Source organism: Bufo gargarizans, chromosome 1 (assembly GCF_014858855.1).
Source record: "Bufo gargarizans isolate SCDJY-AF-19 chromosome 1, ASM1485885v1, whole genome shotgun sequence".
In the NCBI taxonomy this organism is placed as follows: Eukaryota; Metazoa; Chordata; class Amphibia; order Anura; family Bufonidae; genus Bufo; species Bufo gargarizans.
The window spans coordinates 614,481,419-614,501,076 of record NC_058080.1 but is presented as its reverse complement, the minus strand read 5'-3'; the positions used below and the strand labels follow the sequence as shown (position 1 = coordinate 614,501,076).

The 19,658-nt window shown below is 46.8% G+C and overlaps 1 protein-coding gene across 1 annotated transcript in view; it reads left to right on the top strand.

Moving 5' to 3' along the window:
• Nucleotides 1-19,658, top strand: part of COMMD10 (COMM domain containing 10) — a 432,679-nt gene continuing 413,021 nt past the window's right edge. Inside the window, exons 1-3 of the mRNA XM_044275908.1 lie at nucleotides 1-58; nucleotides 8,405-8,486; nucleotides 15,597-15,687. Of these exons, the coding sequence (XP_044131843.1) occupies nucleotides 8,455-8,486; nucleotides 15,597-15,687 (123 nt within the window). The 5' untranslated portion in view covers nucleotides 1-58; nucleotides 8,405-8,454. The remainder of the gene's footprint in view (nucleotides 59-8,404; nucleotides 8,487-15,596; nucleotides 15,688-19,658) is intronic.

The following is a 19,658-nucleotide window of genomic DNA, read 5'->3' as shown; positions in this document are numbered from 1 at the left end:
CTCAGGCAGCTGACTGCTGATCACGTGACATCTGCCACTTACTCCACTTGAAGCAGAACACCGGTGACGCGTTATACTGCCCTACCTCGTGAGATTTCCCTACCCTCTGACTTCCTGTCGCATGAGCGATGACGTCGGGGGGCGTGTCTCACTTTTCTCCATCTGCGCATGCCCAAAAGGACACTCTAGTGAAAATCTCAAGGCTGAACTTAGCAGCACGCCGGGAACCTGCGCATGCGTCTGGGAGCCGAGACGCGCCTGCGCAATGTGATGGTAGGGAAAAATTACGTCCCAGTGCGCAAGCGCCGAGGGTAAGCATGAATATCCATGCCAAAAGCACTTTTAACCCTTTGCAGGAGCTATTCTCATATTGGTTCTTGACTGATTGTCCTCCTATATATAGGTTCTATTATATAGGGGGTCTGTCTGCACAGTATATGGGGGGGTCTGTCTGCACAGTATATTTGGGGGGCTGTCTGCACAGTATATTTGGGGGGCTGTCTGCACAGTATATTTGGGGGGCTGTCTGCACAGTATATTTGGGAGTCTGTCTGCGCAGTATATAGGGGGCTGTCTGCACATTAAATGGGGGGGCTGTCTGCGCAGTATATGGGGGGCTGTGTGCGCAGTATATGGGGGGGCTGTGTGCGCAGTATATGGGGGGGCTGTGTGCGCAGTATATGGGGGGGGCTGTGTGCGCAGTATATGGGGGGGCTGTCTGCGCAGTATATGGGGGGGCTGTGTGCGCAGTATATGGGGGGGCTGTCTGCGCAGTGTATTGGGGGGCTGTCTGCGCAGTGTATTGGGGGGCTGTCTGCGCAGTGTATTGGGGGGCTGTCGCACAGTATATGGGGGGGGCTGTCGCACAGTATATGGGGGGGCTGTCTGCGCAGTATATGGGGGGGCTGTCTGCGCATTAAATGGGGGGCTGTCTGCGCAGTATATGGGGGGGGCTGTGTGCGCAGTATATGGGGGGCTGTCTGTGCAGTATATGGGGGGGTGTCTGCTCATTATATAGGGAGGTCTGTGCAGTATATGGGGGGGGCTGTCTGTGCAGTATATGGGGGGGCTGTCTGTGCGGTACGGTATATTGGGGGATGTATGTGCAGCATATTTGGGGGGGGCAGTGTATTATATTTGTGGCCTGTGTGTTAGATGTGTACAACCCTATTTTAACAAAAATAAAATAAAAAATTCCCTATATCTCCTATGCCATGGCATGTTTTTTGCTACGAAACTGCAGTCATCTCGTCACTTGGAGAAGGATGAGAAGCGGCCCCCATCCAGAAGGACACACCTGCCACCAAATCCGTCTCTCACTGGATTCTGTAATCCCCGTCTGCTGTGTATGTGTGCACCGTCCGTCTGCTGCACTGCGTCTGTTCTGCCATTTGCTCTAACTATTTTAATTTAAAAAAATTGTGTCACAACTCTGACCAGCATGTTCTCCTATGGAACACAAAGTACCTGAAGTGGTAAGAAGAAGCCCATGTGTGAGGCCCGCGCCCTGGCGGGAGCATTGAAGGGGCATCTGACAGGTGACGAGCTGCTCCTGTGTACTGTGATCACCGCGAGTTCAGAGGTCGGCACCCATAGGCTGTCCACATGCTGTGAATTACATCTCCCATCATGCTGGTAAAGTATTATGGGAGGTGTAGTCCAAAACATCTGGAATACCAAATGCGTATGAATGAAAAGCATGGTGTGTGACTGGTCAGTAACAAGGGTTGAAGCCTTGACGTGGCGTTACTGCTCACATGTGTATCCATGTGCCAATTCAACCAATGTGAGTGACTGTAATTAATACTGATTAGGTAACTATAAATACTGTGACAATGGAGAATTAAACGACTGTATCTCCTACACACCACTTACACCGTGACCGTATCTCCTACACACTGCTTACACCGTGACCGTATCTCCTACACACTGCTTACACCGTGACCGTATCTCCTACACACCGCTTACACCGTGACCGTATCTCCTACACACCGCTTACACTGTGACCGTATCTCCTACACACCGCTTACACCGTGACCGTATCTCCTACACACTGCTTACACCGTGACCGTATCTCCTACACACTGCTTACACCGTGACCGTATCTCCTACACACCGCTTACACCGTGACCGTATCTCCTACACACTGCTTACACCGTGACCGTATCTCCTACACACCGCTTACACCGTGACCGTATCTCCTACACACTGCTTACACCGTGACCGTATCTCCTACACACCGCTTACACCGTGACCGTATCTCCTACACACCGCTTACACTGTGACCGTATCTCCTACACACCGCTTACACCGTGACCGTATCTCCTACACACTGCTTACACCGTGACCGTATCTCCTACACACTGCTTACACCGTGACCGTATCTCCTACACACCGCTTACACCGTGACCGTATCTCCTACACACTGCTTACACCGTGACCGTATCTCCTACACACTGCTTACACCGTGACCGTATCTCCTACACACTGCTTACACCGTGACCGTATCTCCTACACACCGCTTACACCGTGACCGTATCTCCTACACACCGCTTACACTGTGACCGTATCTCCTACACACCGCTTACACCGTGACCGTATCTCCTACACACTGCTTACACCGTGACCGTATCTCCTACACACTGCTTACACCGTGACCGTATCTCCTACACACCGCTTACACCGTGACCGTATCTCCTACACACTGCTTACACCGTGACCGTATCTCCTACACACCGCTTACACCGTGACCGTATCTCCTACACACTGCTTACACCGTGACCGTATCTCCTACACACCGCTTACACCGTGACCGTATCTCCTACACACCGCTTACACTGTGACCGTATCTCCTACACACCGCTTACACCGTGACCGTATCTCCTACACACTGCTTACACCGTGACCGTATCTCCTACACACTGCTTACACCGTGACCGTATCTCCTACACACCGCTTACACCGTGACCGTATCTCCTACACACTGCTTACACCGTGACCGTATCTCCTACACACCGCTTACACCGTGACCGTATCTCCTACACACAGCTTACACTGTGACCGTATCTCCTACACACAGCTTACACCGTGACCGTATCTCACCTTTTGGACTCTTGTACACGACTATATGCACTAAAACATGTATAGTGATAGTTAACGGGCGATATTGATCGTGCGTACAGGAGCACATGGCATCTTGATGTTGTTCATGTTGTGCCTCACAATGGGCTATTGTCCCGCATTCATATGATCTATTCTCTATTCGTGCTAAACAATAGCCCCACCTGAAGCTCGACTTGCGCAGCATCATTGTAATCTAGGATTGTGTGTACTCCTGTTGGCATGATCAATGCCAGTGTGGGACATATGGCCCTCTTGTAGGGAATACAGTCGTGTGAAAGAGGCCTTAAAATGAGTTTTCTCATCTCAGACAATAGGGGCATATCGCTTGGATATGCCCCCATTGTGTTATAGCTGCTGTTCCCCGCACCTATATTGAGAACTGGTCCCCGAAATTGGAGTATGGCGCAATGCGCATGCTCTGCCGCCCTCCATTCTTCTCTATGTTAGAGTTGTGGATTAGCAAACAGTGGTCGACGGACCCCATTAAATCTGGTGTCCTCCAGCCACAGCGCTACCTGCTCCGTTCTCAATATAGGTGCGTGTCCCATCGGTGGTACCCACACCTATCAGACAATGGTTGCATATTCAAGTGATATGCCACCATTGATTGGGATACCCCTTTAACAGCAGTTAGTCCCTTGTGTGTCCATTGTGGTAATCACACTAGTTATGTCATAGCATCATAGGGAAATCATTAATCAAACTGTTAAATTACAATTTATTAATGAATTCCTGATGATGCTGATGGACCGTGACTCCCACAAGGGCTCAAATGAAAAGGGGCAAGATTGAACAACGAACAAGCCTTTGCTGTTCATGTGCCAATCATAGGGTCTGCGATCAATAAAGAGCCAAAACATAGCTCATTACTGATGGTATTGTTCATGGTTCACCTTTGGCAATAATGTAGTTTAGGGCAAAAAAAAATACCAAGGGCTTTTCAATAAACGTACAGTAGTGACCCTATGGTGGTTGTAATGTCACCACAGCGGTAGTGCCAAAGGGTACTGTTACCCTGTACCGGCCAATGAAAACACAAATACATCGAAGTTAACTATACATTTTTTTATTTTTGTATAAATTACAATATATCCATAAAAAAAAATATATATATATACATACTATACAAAAAATAATTTTTTTTAGTGGAGTAGGACTGTCGTGTAGGTGGTTTGAGGTTGGCAATGGTAGCCCCCCTGTCCTCTTTATTCTCTGAGCTAAAAATACAGTCCACAAGAAAGGATGCAGGTTGAAATTGTGGGTTGTATAAGGGTCTGAGGAGGAGGGTACCCGAGCATGTGTAGAGGTGGTGGGGAAAATAGTGGGACGGAGAAGTAGAAAAGAGACAGAAGGGAACACATGCCCGGGGGCTGGGAATGGGAAGGTTGTCGGTAATGGTCACTGGTGTGGGATGAGGTTGTGGGGGCCGTGGCCAATTTCTGTGACACATTCTCTAAGCATGATATTAAACTCATGCAACTGCTCGGGCGTCATTGAGTCCACCAAATTGATTATGCTTACCCCATAATGGTAGTTAGGGCTGCATTGGATCGCCGACTCTGCTCCCTCCCAGCGGCGAATCAAGGCAGCACTAAACTCCTTCTGATGTTCGTCCAAACCTTCTACAGTGTTGGAAACAACCTCTACACGGTCCACATAATCATTTTGCTTTGGCCTACCGGATCTCTGCATGCTCAGCAGGGCTCTTAAATTTGGATGTCAACCTAAGAGCCTCTGTTGAGCAGAGGGATCCGGTAGGGGACCCGGATTCTCCCAAGCAGATGCATGAGGGACAGGAGGTCTGGCGTTGGCGATCCATTCATTTTCCGCATCAGGAGGTTGTTCAGTCTCCAGAGTGCTGCTCTTAGTTCTGTATGAAAAAAATTAAATAAAAATTTACCTTTAAAAACACCATCCATGTCCGATGCTACGTCTACATTACACCATAAGTTGGCTGTCCAAAACAGGGTAGCCAAACGCTCTGCTGTTACAGACAGTCCCTTAAAGGGAACCTGTCACTGGGATTTTGTGTATAGAGCTGAGGGCATGGGCTGTTAGATGGCCGCTAGCACATCCTCAATACCCAGTCCCCATAGCTCTGTGTGCTCTTATTGTGTAAGAAAACAGATTTGATACATATGCAAATTAACCTGAGATGAGTCCTGTCCCTGACTCCTCTCACATACAGGACTCATCTCAGGTTAATTTGCATATGTATCAAATTGATTTTTTTAAGCAATAAAAGCACACAGAGCTATGGGGACTGGGTATTGCGGATGTGCTAGAGGCCATCTAGCAACCCATGTCCTCAGCGCTATACCCCAAATCCCGGTGACAGGTTCCCTTTAAATTACATTTCTTTTTACATTTCATTTACATTTCTTTAAAAAATATATATAATTTACCTTCTTTGTGCCATTGTGCGTCGTCGTAAACCAAGGCCGCTATATATGTACTCCCTGAGGTTGCGCCGGACCCAATCGGGACTGAACCTCCTTCTTATAGTCCATCCTGAAGCCGTCCTGGATAGATCAGCAACGCGTTGTGTAACCTGTTTAAATGTTGGGAAAAAAAAACATAACATGATGTAAGGTTAAGAACAATATGAATGTTTAAAAAAAAAATTGCTGTTCTTACAACATATCTTCTGAGACACCGCATTTAAATCCCCCCAGGTCTCAGAAAGGTCAGAACATATGTCCCTCTATGGCCGTGTAAGCAGTGTGTAGGTGATACGGTCACAGTGTAAGCAGTGTGTAGGAGATACGGTCACAGTGTAAGCAGTGTGTAGGAGATACGGTCACAGTGTAAGCAGTGTGTAGGAGATACGGTCACAGTGTAAGCAGTGTGTAGGAGATACGGTCACGGTGTAAGCAGTGTGTAGGAGATACGGTCACAGTGTAAGCAGTGTGTAGGAGATACGGTCACGGTGTAAGCGGTGTGTAGGAGATACGGTCACAGTGTAAGCGGTGTGTAGGAGATACGGTCACAGTGTAAGCAGTGTGTAGGAGATACGGTCACGGTGTAAGCGGTGTGTAGGAGATACGGTCACAGTGTAAGCAGTGTGTAGGAGATACGGTCACAGTGTAAGCAGTGTGTAGGAGATACGGTCACGGTGTAAGCAGTGTGTAGGAGATACGGTCACGGTGTAAGCAGTGTGTAGGAGATACGGTCACAGTGTAAGCAGTGTGTAGGAGATACGGTCACGGTGTAAGCGGTGTGTAGGAGATACGGTCACAGTGTAAGCAGTGTGTAGGAGATACGGTCACAGTGTAAGCAGTGTGTAGGAGATACGGTCACGGTGTAAGCAGTGTGTAGGAGATACGGTCACGGTGTAAGCAGTGTGTAGGAGATACGGTCACGGTGTAAGCGGTGTGTAGGAGATACGGTCACGGTGTAAGCAGTGTGTAGGAGATACAGTCGTTTAATTCTCCATTGTCACAGTATTTATAGTTACCTAATCAGTATTAATTACAGTCACTCACATTGGTTGAATTGGCACATGGATACACATGTGAGCAGTAACGCCACGTCAAGGCTTCAACCCTTGTTACTGACCAGTCACACACCATGCTTTTCATTCATACGCATTTGGTATTCCAGATGTTTTGGACTACACCTCCCATAATACTTTACCAGCATGATGGGAGATGTAATTCACAGCATGTGGACAGCCTATGGGTGCCGACCTCTGAACTCGCGGTGATCACAGTACACAGGAGCAGCTCGTCACCTGTCAGATGCCCCTTCAATGCTCCCGCCAGGGCGCGGGCCTCACACATGGGCTTCTTCTTACCACTTCAGGTACTTTGTGTTCCATAGGAGAACATGCTGGTCAGAGTTGTGACACAATTTTTTTTAATTAAAATAGTTAGAGCAAATGGCAGAACAGACGCAGTGCAGCAGACGGACGGTGCACATATACACAGCAGACGGGGATTACAGAATCCAGTGAGAGACGGATCTGGTGGCAGGTGTGTCCTTCTGGATGGGGGCCGCTTCTCATCCTTCTCCAAGTGACGAGATGACTGCAGTTTCGTAGCAAAAAACATGCCATGGCATAGGAGATATAGGGAATTTTTTATTTTATTTTTGTTAAAATAGGGTTGTACACATCTAACACACAGGCCACAAATATAATACACTGCCCCCCCCCCAAATATGCTGCACATACATCCCCCAATATACCGTACCGCACAGACAGCCCCCCCATATACTGCACAGACAGCCCCCCCCCATATACTGCACAGACCTCCCTATATAATGAGCAGACACCCCCCCATATACTGCACAGACAGCCCCCCATATACTGCGCACACAGCCCCCCCCATATACTGCGCAGACAGCCCCCCATTTAATGCGCAGACAGCCCCCCCATATACTGCGCAGACAGCCCCCCCATATACTGTGCGACAGCCCCCCCCCATATACTGTGCGACAGCCCCCCAATACACTGCGCAGACAGCCCCCCAATACACTGCGCAGACAGCCCCCCAATACACTGCGCAGACAGCCCCCCCATATACTGCGCACACAGCCCCCCCCATATACTGCGCACACAGCCCCCCCATATACTGCGCACACAGCCCCCCCATATACTGCGCACACAGCCCCCCATATACTGCGCACACAGCCCCCCCATTTAATGTGCAGACAGCCCCCTATATACTGCGCAGACAGACTCCCAAATATACTGTGCAGACAGCCCCCCATATACTGCGCACACAGCCCCCCCATTTAATGTGCAGACAGCCCCCTATATACTGCGCAGACAGACTCCCAAATATACTGTGCAGACAGCCCCCCAAATATACTGTGCAGACAGCCCCCCAAATATACTGTGCAGACAGCCCCCCAAATATACTGTGCAGACAGCCCCCCAAATATACTGTGCAGACAGACCCCCCCATATACTGTGCAGACAGACCCCCTATATAATAGAACCTATATATAGGAGGACAATCAGTCAAGAACCAATATGAGAATAGCTCCTGCAAAGGGTTAAAAGTGCTTTTGGCATGGATATTCATGCTTACCCTCGGCGCTTGCGCACTGGGACGTAATTTTTCCCTACCATCACATTGCGCAGGCGCGTCTCGGCTCCCAGACGCATGCGCAGGTTCCCGGCGTGCTGCTAAGTTCAGCCTTGAGATTTTCACTAGAGTGTCCTTTTGGGCATGCGCAGATGGAGAAAAGTGAGACACGCCCCCCGACGTCATCGCTCATGCGACAGGAAGTCAGAGGGTAGGGAAATCTCACGAGGTAGGGCAGTATAACGCGTCACCGGCGCGAAGTGGAGCAGGCAGCATCCCGAGTGCCGAACTGGTTACCATGGCGACAGCGATATTCAAGGAGACTGCGAGGTAGTCGGACAGGAGTGCTGTCTATTGTGATATCGGCAGCGTTATCCGGGCGGCATTACATGTATCTACTGTGAAGATAACTGTCAGCCACATCTGTATACCACACATATACCCCAGCCATGGGAAACTGGAGTGGTGTGGTCCCCCAACCCTGAGGACAGCGGCTCTGTTAGGGTTCATTCACACTCTGCAATTTTTTTACGGATCCGTTCCGGATTTTGTGGACCCATTCATTTTCAATGGGGCCAGAACGGATGATATGCTGTCCGCATCTGCATTTCCGGATCCGCAATTCCGTTCCCGAAAAAAATAGAACATGTCCTATTCTTGTCCGCAATTGCAGACAAAAAAAAGGCATTTTCTATTATAGTGCCGGCGATGTGCGGTCCACAAATTGCGGAACGCACATTGCCGGTGTCCGTGTTTTGTGGATCCGCAATTTGCGTACCGCAAAACACCTACGGACGTGTGAATGGACCCTTAGTCTGTGTTCAGACTTCTGACACTTGCCATTTTCTGTTCTTCAGTAACCTTGTGCCAGATCCGTCATATGATGGCCCCAGAGGCGTTGACCCCATTGCAGTTCTTGCCGTTGTGCTGTTCTTCCCACCAAATGCGACTGCAGACGTTAATGTGAACAGAACCTTAGATGAGTTCTCTTTGGGCCGGGTGATTAACAGGACCCGGCGAGTTGCTGTTTTTTTTTTTGTCTTCGTTTTTCACTCCCTGTCTTTCCGGGGCCATAACTCTTTTTTTTTTTTTCCATTCACATCACTGTATGAGGCTTGTTTTTTGCAGGACAAGTTGTACTTTCTAATTCAGGCATGTCCAAACTGCAGCCCTCCAGCTGTTCCAAAACTACAACTCCCAGCATGCCTGGATAGCTTATGGGGCTGTGACGGGCCCAACATCTATGGGGCTGTGACGGGCCCAACATCTATGGGGCTGTGACGGGCCCAACATCTATGGGGCTGTGACGGGCCCAACATCTATGGGGCTGTGACGGGCCCATTTTTGTGGTCCGATTTATAGTTTTCATCGATACCATTTTTGAATACAATTTGTGTATGTTTTTTTTCGTCACTTTTCTGGGATTCTGTTTATATTTTAATAGTAACTGTGTTTTGAGATGTGGCGATACATTTGATTTACTTTTTGTTTATTTTTAATAATGGGAAAGGGTGTATTTTTTTTTAAAATATTTTTAATAACTTATTTCACTTTTTTCACTTTTTTTTTTTTTAAGTCCCCCTATTGATTATACAGTCGCTGTGATATTCACTGTATTCCTGTGGAGGGCTGCCACAGCAACCAAATGGCTCCCTCGATCTCTGTGCGGAGAGAGACGTTTGAGCACGGCGCTCATGGGGTTTCACCGAGGGGTTAAATGTCCATGATTGACATTATCGACATTGCCTCCGGGTGTCTGCTGTGTAGAACAGCAGGCAGTCTGCGGCAAGGACATCCGCTCAACCTCTGACTGGTGCTATGTTTGAAGACCAGACTTCTGGTGTACATATACAGTGTAGGGGTCTAGAAGGGGTTAAAGAGGTTATCCATAGGGTGGCCACTGGCTTCACTCAAGAAAGCCTGACCTCACTAGCCACTTGCCAAACCGGCTATCTCCATGAAGCCACGCCCCCGCCTCTGTGAAGCGAAACGATTCATTTCAATGTGTCTGCAAAAAAAGCGGAAGTTACTCTGTGTGCATTCTGTTTCCGTCCATCCGTATTTCCGTTCCGCCAAAAAATAGAACATGTCCTATTAGGGTCCATTCACACATCCGTAGAATGGGTCAGCATCTGTTCCGCAATTCTGCAGAATGGGTGCGGACCCATTCATTCTTAATGGGGACGGAAAGGATGCGGACAGCACACATTGTGCTGTCCGCATCCGCATTTCCGGTCCACGGCTCCCCAAAAAATAGAACATGTCCTATTTTTGTCTACAATAGCAGACAAGAATAGGCATTTCTATGAGGGGGTGCCAGCCCAGTGTATTGCGGATCCGCAATACACTACGGATGTGTGAATGGACCCTTATTGTCCGCATTACGGACAAAGATAGGACTGTTCTATTAGGGACCAGGTGTTCCGTTCTGCAAAATACGGAATACACACAGAGGTCATCCATATTTTTTGCGGATGCGTTTTTTGCGGACTGCTAAATACATACGGTCGTGTGCGTTAGGCCCAGTGCTGAGGCTTCTGTGTGATTCTGCTCATAAGGCTGAATGAAACCGAGCCATTGTCATGGGCTTGTATTACTACGGGCCTGTGGACTGGGGTCACGCCTGCCAGGTTCCCATGAGAGGTAGAAATCATTACTTATGTTAGTATTTTGGTTTTCCTCAATTTGACGTCGATTTTGGGAGCCCTGATAATCCAGCACATTCCATTATTCGGCTCACCTGCCTCCTATTTTACAGATACCAGAGGCTTTTTATTAAACTTTTTTAGTAGTTTTTGTTCTACAGCCTTGACTTTCAATGGATCTGCAGTCTACTGCTGTCTCTTTTAGGCCCCTTTCACACGAGCGAGTTTTCCGCGCGGGTGCAATGCGTGACGTGAACGCATTGCACCCGCACTGAATCCGGACCCATTAATTTCTATTGGGCTGTGCACATGAGCGGTGATTTTCACGCATCACTTGTGCATTGCGTGAAAATCGCAGCATGTTCTATATTCTGTTTTTCACACAATGCAGGCCCCATAGAAGTGAATGGGGCTGCGTGAAAATCGCAAGCAAGTGATGTGGTGCAATTTTCACGCATGGTTGCTAGGAAATGATCGGGATGGGGACCCGATCTTTATTATTTTCCCTTATAACATGGTTATAAGGGAAAATAATAGCATTCTTAATACAGAATGCATAGTACAATAGCGCTGGAGGGGTTAAAAAAGAAAAGAAAAAATAATATAACTCACCTTAATCCACTTGATCATGCAGCCCGGCTTCTCTTCTGTCTTCTTCTTTGCTGTGCACAGGAAAAGGACCTTTGATGACTTCACTGCGCTCATGACATGGTCCGTCACATGATCCATCACCATGGTAAAAGATCATGTGATGAAGAAAAAAGAGAGGTTTTGTCCAGCTTGTACTTGTGGTGATCCAAGAAGGCTTCTTTATTGAAAATTCAGTATAAAATCCAGGTACAGAAAGCAGAGTCTACATGTTTCGGGCACAATACAATCTCAGCCCTTAGGCTAGTTTCACACTAGCGTTCGTCGGTCCGCTCGTAAGCTCCGTTTGAAGGGGCTCACGAGCGGACCCGAACGCAGCCGTCCAGCCCTGATGCAGTCTGAATGGAGCGGATCCGCTCAGACTGCATCAGTCTGGCGGCGTTCAGCCTCCGCTCCGCTCGCCTCCGCACGGACAGGCGGACAGCTGAACGCTGCTTGCAGCGTTCGGGTGTCTGCCTGGCCGTGCGGAGGCGTGCGGATCCGTTCAGACTTACAATGTAAGTCAATGGGAACGGATCCGCTTGAAGAGGTCACAATATGGCTCAATCTTCAAGCGGATCCGTCCCCCATTGACTTTACATTGAAAGTCTGAACGGATCCGCTCAGGCATCTTGCGCACTTAGAAAATTTTCTAAGTTATTAATGCAGACGGATCCGTACTGAACGGAACCTCCGTCTGCATTAATATGATCGGATCCGTTCAGAACGGATCCGATCAAGCGCTAGTGTGAAAGTAGCCTTACTCATGAGTCATGAGTAAGGGCTGAGATTGTATTGTGCCCGAAACATGTAGACTCTGCATTTTTGTACCTGGATTTTATACTGAATTTTCAATAAAGAAGCCTTCTTGGATTACCACAAGTACAAGCTGGACAAAACCTCTCTTTTTTCTTCATACCTTTGTATTTCTCCTGATTCGGGTGAACGAGTTGTTCCGTGCTACAACAGTGGAATCCTTGGCAGGTGAGAGCTGCTCAAAGCTTTGATTTTTCCAAGATCATGTAATGGACCATGTGATGAGCGCAGTGACGTCATCAAAGGTCCTATTCCTCAAAGAAGAAGACAGAAGAGAAGCCGGGCTGCACGATCAAGTAGATTAAGGTGCGTTATATTATTATTTATTTATTTTTTAACCCCTCCAGCTCTATTGTACTATGCATTCTGTATTAAGAATGCTATTATTTTCCCTTATAACCATGTTATAAGGGAAAATAATAAAATCTACACAACACCAAACCTAAACCTGAACTTCTGTGAAGAAGTCCGGGTTCGGGTTTGGGTACCACTTTCGATACCCAATCAATACTTTTGTACCTGGATTGATACGATACCAGGATTTACTATTTTCTGATACTAGGCTGTGTGCTGCACAGTATCTGTTAGAGAAAATGGCACTCGCCACCCTCGGCGCGCACCGTGTTATCCTGGGCCGGCACAGTGGAGAACCCGCGGCACCTAAGGGGTAACTATTTTCATTGGTGGTTTACCAAGCCATCCATGTCTGCCATGGTAAGCACCCTGCTGCTGTGGGCACAAAGCCCAGGGCAGCAGGGAGAGTGTGATATCCTATTTGCCTTAATAGATCTCTATTAGGGCTCATGCACACAACCGTATGCCCTCCGAGACATATGGTCCGTGAGCGGGCCAAATGTCTCGGAGCGGCATACATCGTGCGCACGGGAGTACACAGCATCATAGGTTACTATGATACTGTGCACATTGGACCGCCCGCGGGACTATTGTCCTGCACTCATATGATCATATAACCTATGATGCTGTGTGCTCCCGTGCACACGATGTATGCCGCTCCGGGACATATGGACCGCTCACGGACTGAATGTCTCGGAGGGCATACGGTCGTGTGCATGAGCCCTTAGAGTGAACAGGACAAGGGTTGTAGCCCCCTAAGGGGGCAAATAGTTATTAAACAAAAAGTAAAAAGAAAAGTTTAGAAAACAACACCAAAATATTACAAATTTTGATCACACCCTTTACCAATTTTACATACAAAAATAAATAAACAATAAAAAATAAACATATTAGGTATCGCCTTGTCAGAAAAAAATCCAAACTATTAAAAAATATCTCATATGCAGTGAACGCCGTAACAGAAGATTAAAAAACAAAACAAAACCCTTGATTTGTCATTTTTAGTCACCTTGTCCCCCCCAAAAAACATAGGCTAGAACTGTTCTATTATGGGCCGGACGTTCCATAAAATATGGATTTCACACAGCTTTTTTTGGTGTTTTTATTTTTTCCCGAATGGTATCGAGTATGGCAATACTTTCTTATGATATCGAAACACTCATTATGGCTGAATTCTTATCAAACCAATAAGAGTGTACATTAAGCGAGTTTTTCTGAGCTGTCAGGAGTTCATCATTGGGCCATCAGAGCAGCTCCCTGATGGATCCACTGTAAAGATCAATGGAAAAAAAGGATTTTTAGCGTTAAATTAGTTAAATGAATGATTAAAAAAAATGCTCCCCAAAGTGTGATGTTCATAGCCTTTAAGTTCAGCTTATTTAAAAGTGTGCCGTTCAGCATTATTAACCCAATTCAAATAGGCATACTGGTAGGGTTGATCCTGCTGATTACATGATAACTGTCTTGTGAAAATTGATTGTGGTATTCCTGCGAAAGGACTTTTTATTCTTCATGTAAACAATGACCTCAGTGCACCAAAGGGGCGGAGCCTTGCCCTCTGGTGCACCTCAGCCTTACAGAACTGACCACGCCCCTGAAGCCACCCAAAGAATAAAAGACTTTTTCTCTCGGGAATGCTGCAACCAATTTTCATAAGACAGGTATTTTCAGTGGCATCAACCCTACCAAACAGTATGCCTGGTTTAATAGTGTTAATCCTGCTGACAGGCGTTAGTCATTACTAAGGTGAGATGAGACTAAGCGCCGACCACCAACCGGCCGGTAAACAGCAGAACGCTACCCCGCTCCTCTGGTGCTCGACTCGATGAGACAACCCCTTGGACTCTGCAGAGTCTTGGATTGCAGTTTAGTTAGTGCGCATGGTACAAGTATATGTTACACATTGTACTGCTGATGGGCTCGCTCTTCCTATGGTGTCTTGTTTGTGCTGCAGTTGTATTTGTGCTGGGATGACGCAGTATGGCGGTGTATGTAGCAGGCTTCCGCACCGCTCTCTGGAGGCACCCATTTGTGAATCCAGTACTGGACAGCCATGGCCCCCAGGATCTCTGCTTGCAGTTTAGTTAGTGTGCATGGGACAAGTATATGTTACACATTGTACTGCTGATGGGCTCGCTCTTCCTATGGTGTCTTGTTTGTGCTGCAGTTGTATTTGTGCTGGGATGACGCAGTATGGCGGTGTATGTAGCAGGCTTCCGCACCGCTCTCTGGAGGCACCCATTTGTGAATCCAGTACTGGACAGCCATGGCCCCCAGGATCTCTGCTTGCAGTTTAGTTAGTGTGCATGGGACAAGTATATGTTACACATTGTACTGCTGATGGGCTCGCTCTTCCTATGGTGTCTTGTTTGTGCTGCAGTTGTATTTGTGCTGGGATGACGCAGTATGGCGGTGTATGTAGCAGGCTTCCGCACCGCTCTCTGGAGGCACCCATTTGTGAATCCAGTACTGGACAGCCATGGCCCCCAGGATCTCTGCTTGCAGTTTAGTTAGTGTGCATGGGACAAGTATATGTTACACATTGTACTGCTGATGGGCTCGCTCTTCCTATGGTGTCTTGTTTGTGCTGCAGTTGTATTTGTGCTGGGATGACGCAGTATGGCGGTGTATGTAGCAGGCTTCCGCACCGCTCTCTAGAGGCACCCATTTGTGAATCCAGTACTGGACAGCCATGGCCCCCAGGATCTCTGCTTGCAGTTTAGTTAGTGTGCATGGGACAAGTATATGTTACACATTGTACTGCTGATGGGCTCGCTCTTCCTATGGTGTCTTGTTTGTGCTGCAGTTGTATTTGTGCTGGGATGACGCAGTATGGCTGTGTATGTAGCAGGCTTCCGCACCACTCTCTTGAGGCATCCATTTGTGAATCCAGAAAGCCATGGCCCCCAGGATCTCGGCTCGACTGCAATGATGGGGTGGTTTTACCTGTGCGCTTCACTGCATGTTTACTCAGAAATCTCTCACTTTATTTTCTTAGCATAAAGCAAGCCGTCTCCATTATCAATGACATGGATGCTGGCAAGTTTCCCAGGCTTCTCTCGCGCATTCTTCAAAAGCTTCATCTGAAGGTGAGTTTATAAAAAACAAACCAAATTGTTAAAAGTACTCTGGACCATTAGGGGCCTCAAAGAGTAGAAGCATAAAATAGAAAATGTGTGTTTTTCTAATATCAATCTCTGACTGTGTGTTTTTAATATCGATCTCTATATACAGTACGTACAAACAGAATAGCACTACATCATTATCGGAGAGTGCTCTGTGCGCTACATTTCCTCCACCTCTAAGAACTGGTAAGGCTTCCATCATCATCTTCAGGCTAGGAGACGGTTCGGACTGGCCCACAGGGGAACAAGTGAATCCTCTGGTGGGACCCTGAGCAAGATGGACTCCTAGTCCCTACCCCTGCCTATGTGGCAAATAATACAGTAGACCAGTGCCAGAGGCACCGATGCCTTGGAAATAGTATATGGTGTAGACCTTTCCTGCCATTCATCAGCGCAGGGCGCACTATGAACCGCACAGGCAGCGCACTGAATGCAGGCAGGCTACTATAGCTAAGTGATAAACTACATGGAGGATATACTATACTGGACTGTAGTATTCAGGTTAAATTGCCGTGTTGGCACTTTATGTGGGTTTTGGGTTACAGTTTGGGCACTTAGTCTGTAAAAGGTTCTCCATCACCGCAGTAGACTGACAGCACTACATATAGATGGGCAGCAAACAGCACCTCCACCAGCCTATGTTCTTATTGAAAACTGGGCAGATTGTTTAGCAAACTACAGATTTTAGTATCATAGATGCATTGGGTGTTAGAGAAGACTTCTAGGTGCAGAGGAAGCCCCAGGGACCCGCTTCTCGAAGTCACTGCACAGACCCCCATAATCGGTGATCTTGTAGCGTCTCGCTGCTGTGGGAGCAGGTAATGTTTGCATGTAGCTCTACATTGGGCTCCTAGGAGGAGCTGGGCCCCAGGCACCCCACTCCGACACCGGCCAGTAGACCTACCTGCATCCTGCTATGATAACAAAAGAATTGCTTCTTGTGCTCTGAAAAATCTGGCATTTTGTACTGAAGATGTTGAAATGAGTCACATGCAGAGGCTCTGCAGAATCTGCAGCCACAGGAGAGGGGATTTAGCTGTCGGATACAGAGACTTCCCATAGAGAAGACAGAGACAGTTTATTACCATTCCTGATGGCTGTATACATGACATTCAGGAAGCGATAATGACAAAAAAGACACTATGTCTATATTATTAATTATCTATATATTTCTCTGACACCATCAAACAATACCAGTATAAAATGGCATGAAAGCCTCGTCTATTGCAAAAAATACCCCAAAATAACTTCAATAACTGAATAACAAAAACTTTTAAAGGGATTTTCTGGTAAAAAGGATTTTTTAACAAATTCCTGCAGTGCAGCCCCTGAAACAGAAGACTAATAGCTGCTCCCCAGTGCTCTGGTGGTCCGCGCTGCCTCCGCTCTCTCCATGGTCCGAGCACTGCTTACAGTCTCATGCACCACTCTAGCTAATGACTGGCTTCAGTGTTGATGTTGGCACAAGCAGAGTATCACCGCTGGCATTTTAAAGGGAGTCTTTCACCTAAAATGACCATTATAGAACACTAACCCCATGATCTGCATTATAGTCCCCATATTTGAATGCTACTCACCATATAGTTGTCCGTCGCTTATTTTTGCTAAAACCCCCCCACTTTTATTCAATATGTAAATTAAGTTCTGAAGGTGCCCAGGGGCGGGGTGCAAGCGGCCGGTGCCCAGGTCCCTCGTCGCTTTTTATATGAAACCCCTTCCCTTTCACCCCTCTGGCCTGCCCGAGGTTCTTCAGAAATCCAGCGCCATCGCCGTTCACAAGATTCGTTGCGCCTGCTCACTTCATTCCTCATTATGGGCAGTGGCACAAGGGCCGGCACATGCACATTAAACGCTCTTGTGCCTCTGCCCATAATGGGGAATGAAGTGCGCAGGCGCGGCGAATCTTGTGAACAGCGATGACGCTGGATTTCTGAAAAACCTAGGGCAGGCCAGAGGAGTGAAAGGGTAGGGGTTTCATATGAAAAGCGACGAGGGGCCTAGGCACCGGCCGCTTGCACGCCGCCCCTGGGCACCTTCAGAACCTAATTTTCATATTGAATTAAAGTGTTTTTTAGCGAAAATAAGCGATGGACATCTATACGGTGAGTAGCATTAAAATATGGGGACTATAATGCAGATCATGGGGTTAGTGTTCTATAATGGTCATTTTAGGTGAAAGACTCCCTTTAAAGCAAACCAAAAACTAAAACAGACCCTAAAAATGTAGTTTGCCGGCGTTCTTACAGTGTAACTTTGAGATGGAGTTGGATAGAAAGTAATATTGCTGTGGCTGTATGCTGTATTGTCAGCAGACTTGAAGATAAGGAAATGTTCTGAACGTTCCTGGGTTTTGTTATTTCCACTATCTCGCTCCCCGGTGATTCTGCGTCTTGTCTATCAGATGGTTTTTGCATGTCTTCAGTATACATTATAATCAGCTCTCTGCTGTTCCGTCCGCTCTGGCACCATCTGTCCTTCATTTTTCAGGCTTTATCACTGCAGTTGCGAATATTGCTTGTACATTAAACCAGTCAATTCAGAGATCACCACTTTCATGAGAATGTCTTATGCCATTCTGGCTATCTGTCCTTCAGGTTTTTGCTTTTTCCTATCTCGTATGCTGCAGTATGACTAATTAACCTAATTTGGTAATTCACATAGTGGGTGTCGTACATGTAATTTGTTACGGTCGCTGAAAAAATTATAATTTATGGATGTATAAAGTGATTGTTGGTAATATAAATCAATGTTACAGTGGCTCGCTGGTTCGGTATTATGGACAGAGGTCCACGATCGTTGGCACACGCAAAGCCGTTCAGTGAATGCAAATAGGTAAGTATATGTATGAAGGCACACACACATCTGATGCTGCACGGAACAGATGGCAATACGTTGGTTATATATTTAGCTTCTTTATTAAAACAACTTCTTATAGGTCACTGAGTATCAAGGACCATACGACCTTTCAACATATTCAAGTTAAAACTTAATGTAAATCCCCCCCCAAAATATTAAACAATAAAAATTGTTAATCGTACATGGGTATCTATAAACGTCTGTACATATAAAAAATGTCACTAATTAATTACAGGATAGATATCAGTAAATTTTATATTTCTAAAAGATACCAAAAATATTTTAGGAAGGTGCAAGGGTCCGTCATTGACGGAAAGTATGTGTCACCGAGATTCCTGGCCTCTGTGAGGTAAGAGCCGGTAATTTCATGTGTCAGCAGCAGCTAGTGCTGACTGACAGGGGTTTGCTATTTGGTATGGCTGCAAAGCCGATCCAGGCAGGCTCTTGCTGGGAACAGTCAAAGTACAGGGTGGGTGGCTGCTCCCCATGTTCCAGGCCGGGTCTTGGTTTGGGCTATAAAACACAGGCAGTACTGTCAGGTGGTAGGAATTTACTCCTCTCTGACAGTGAAGCTCTGTCAGTCTCTGTGTTGGGACCTGGGAGTTTGGGCCTGGGTAAAGGCCTGCTACCCCTTGTTGGCGTGAGAGCAGGTGGTTTCTGCTATGTCCAAGGACTACTGCATTGCTGCATGTGTGAACAAACACCAGACTCAAGGTGACTTTTTTTCTTTGAAACTGACTTTTTGTTTTGCTTATCCTTATGTGTGAATAAAACACTGAACTGTTTAAGTTAAAGACGTTGTCATTGCCTCTATACTGCGTCCGCAAGCCTGTCTACCAAAGCAAATCCCCACAATATACACAAATAAGCACAAAAAACGCATCTGCATTATTGATGCGATTTGCATGTGTTTTTGTGTTTTATTTAGCATAGATGGACAAAGAAAAAAAAAAATAGAAAACAAAAATAGAGCTAGGAAATGTACAAACCGGATTCCCAAAAAGTTGGGACACTAAACAAATTGTGAATAAAAACTGAATGCAATGATGTGGAAATGGCAAATGTCAATATTTTATTTG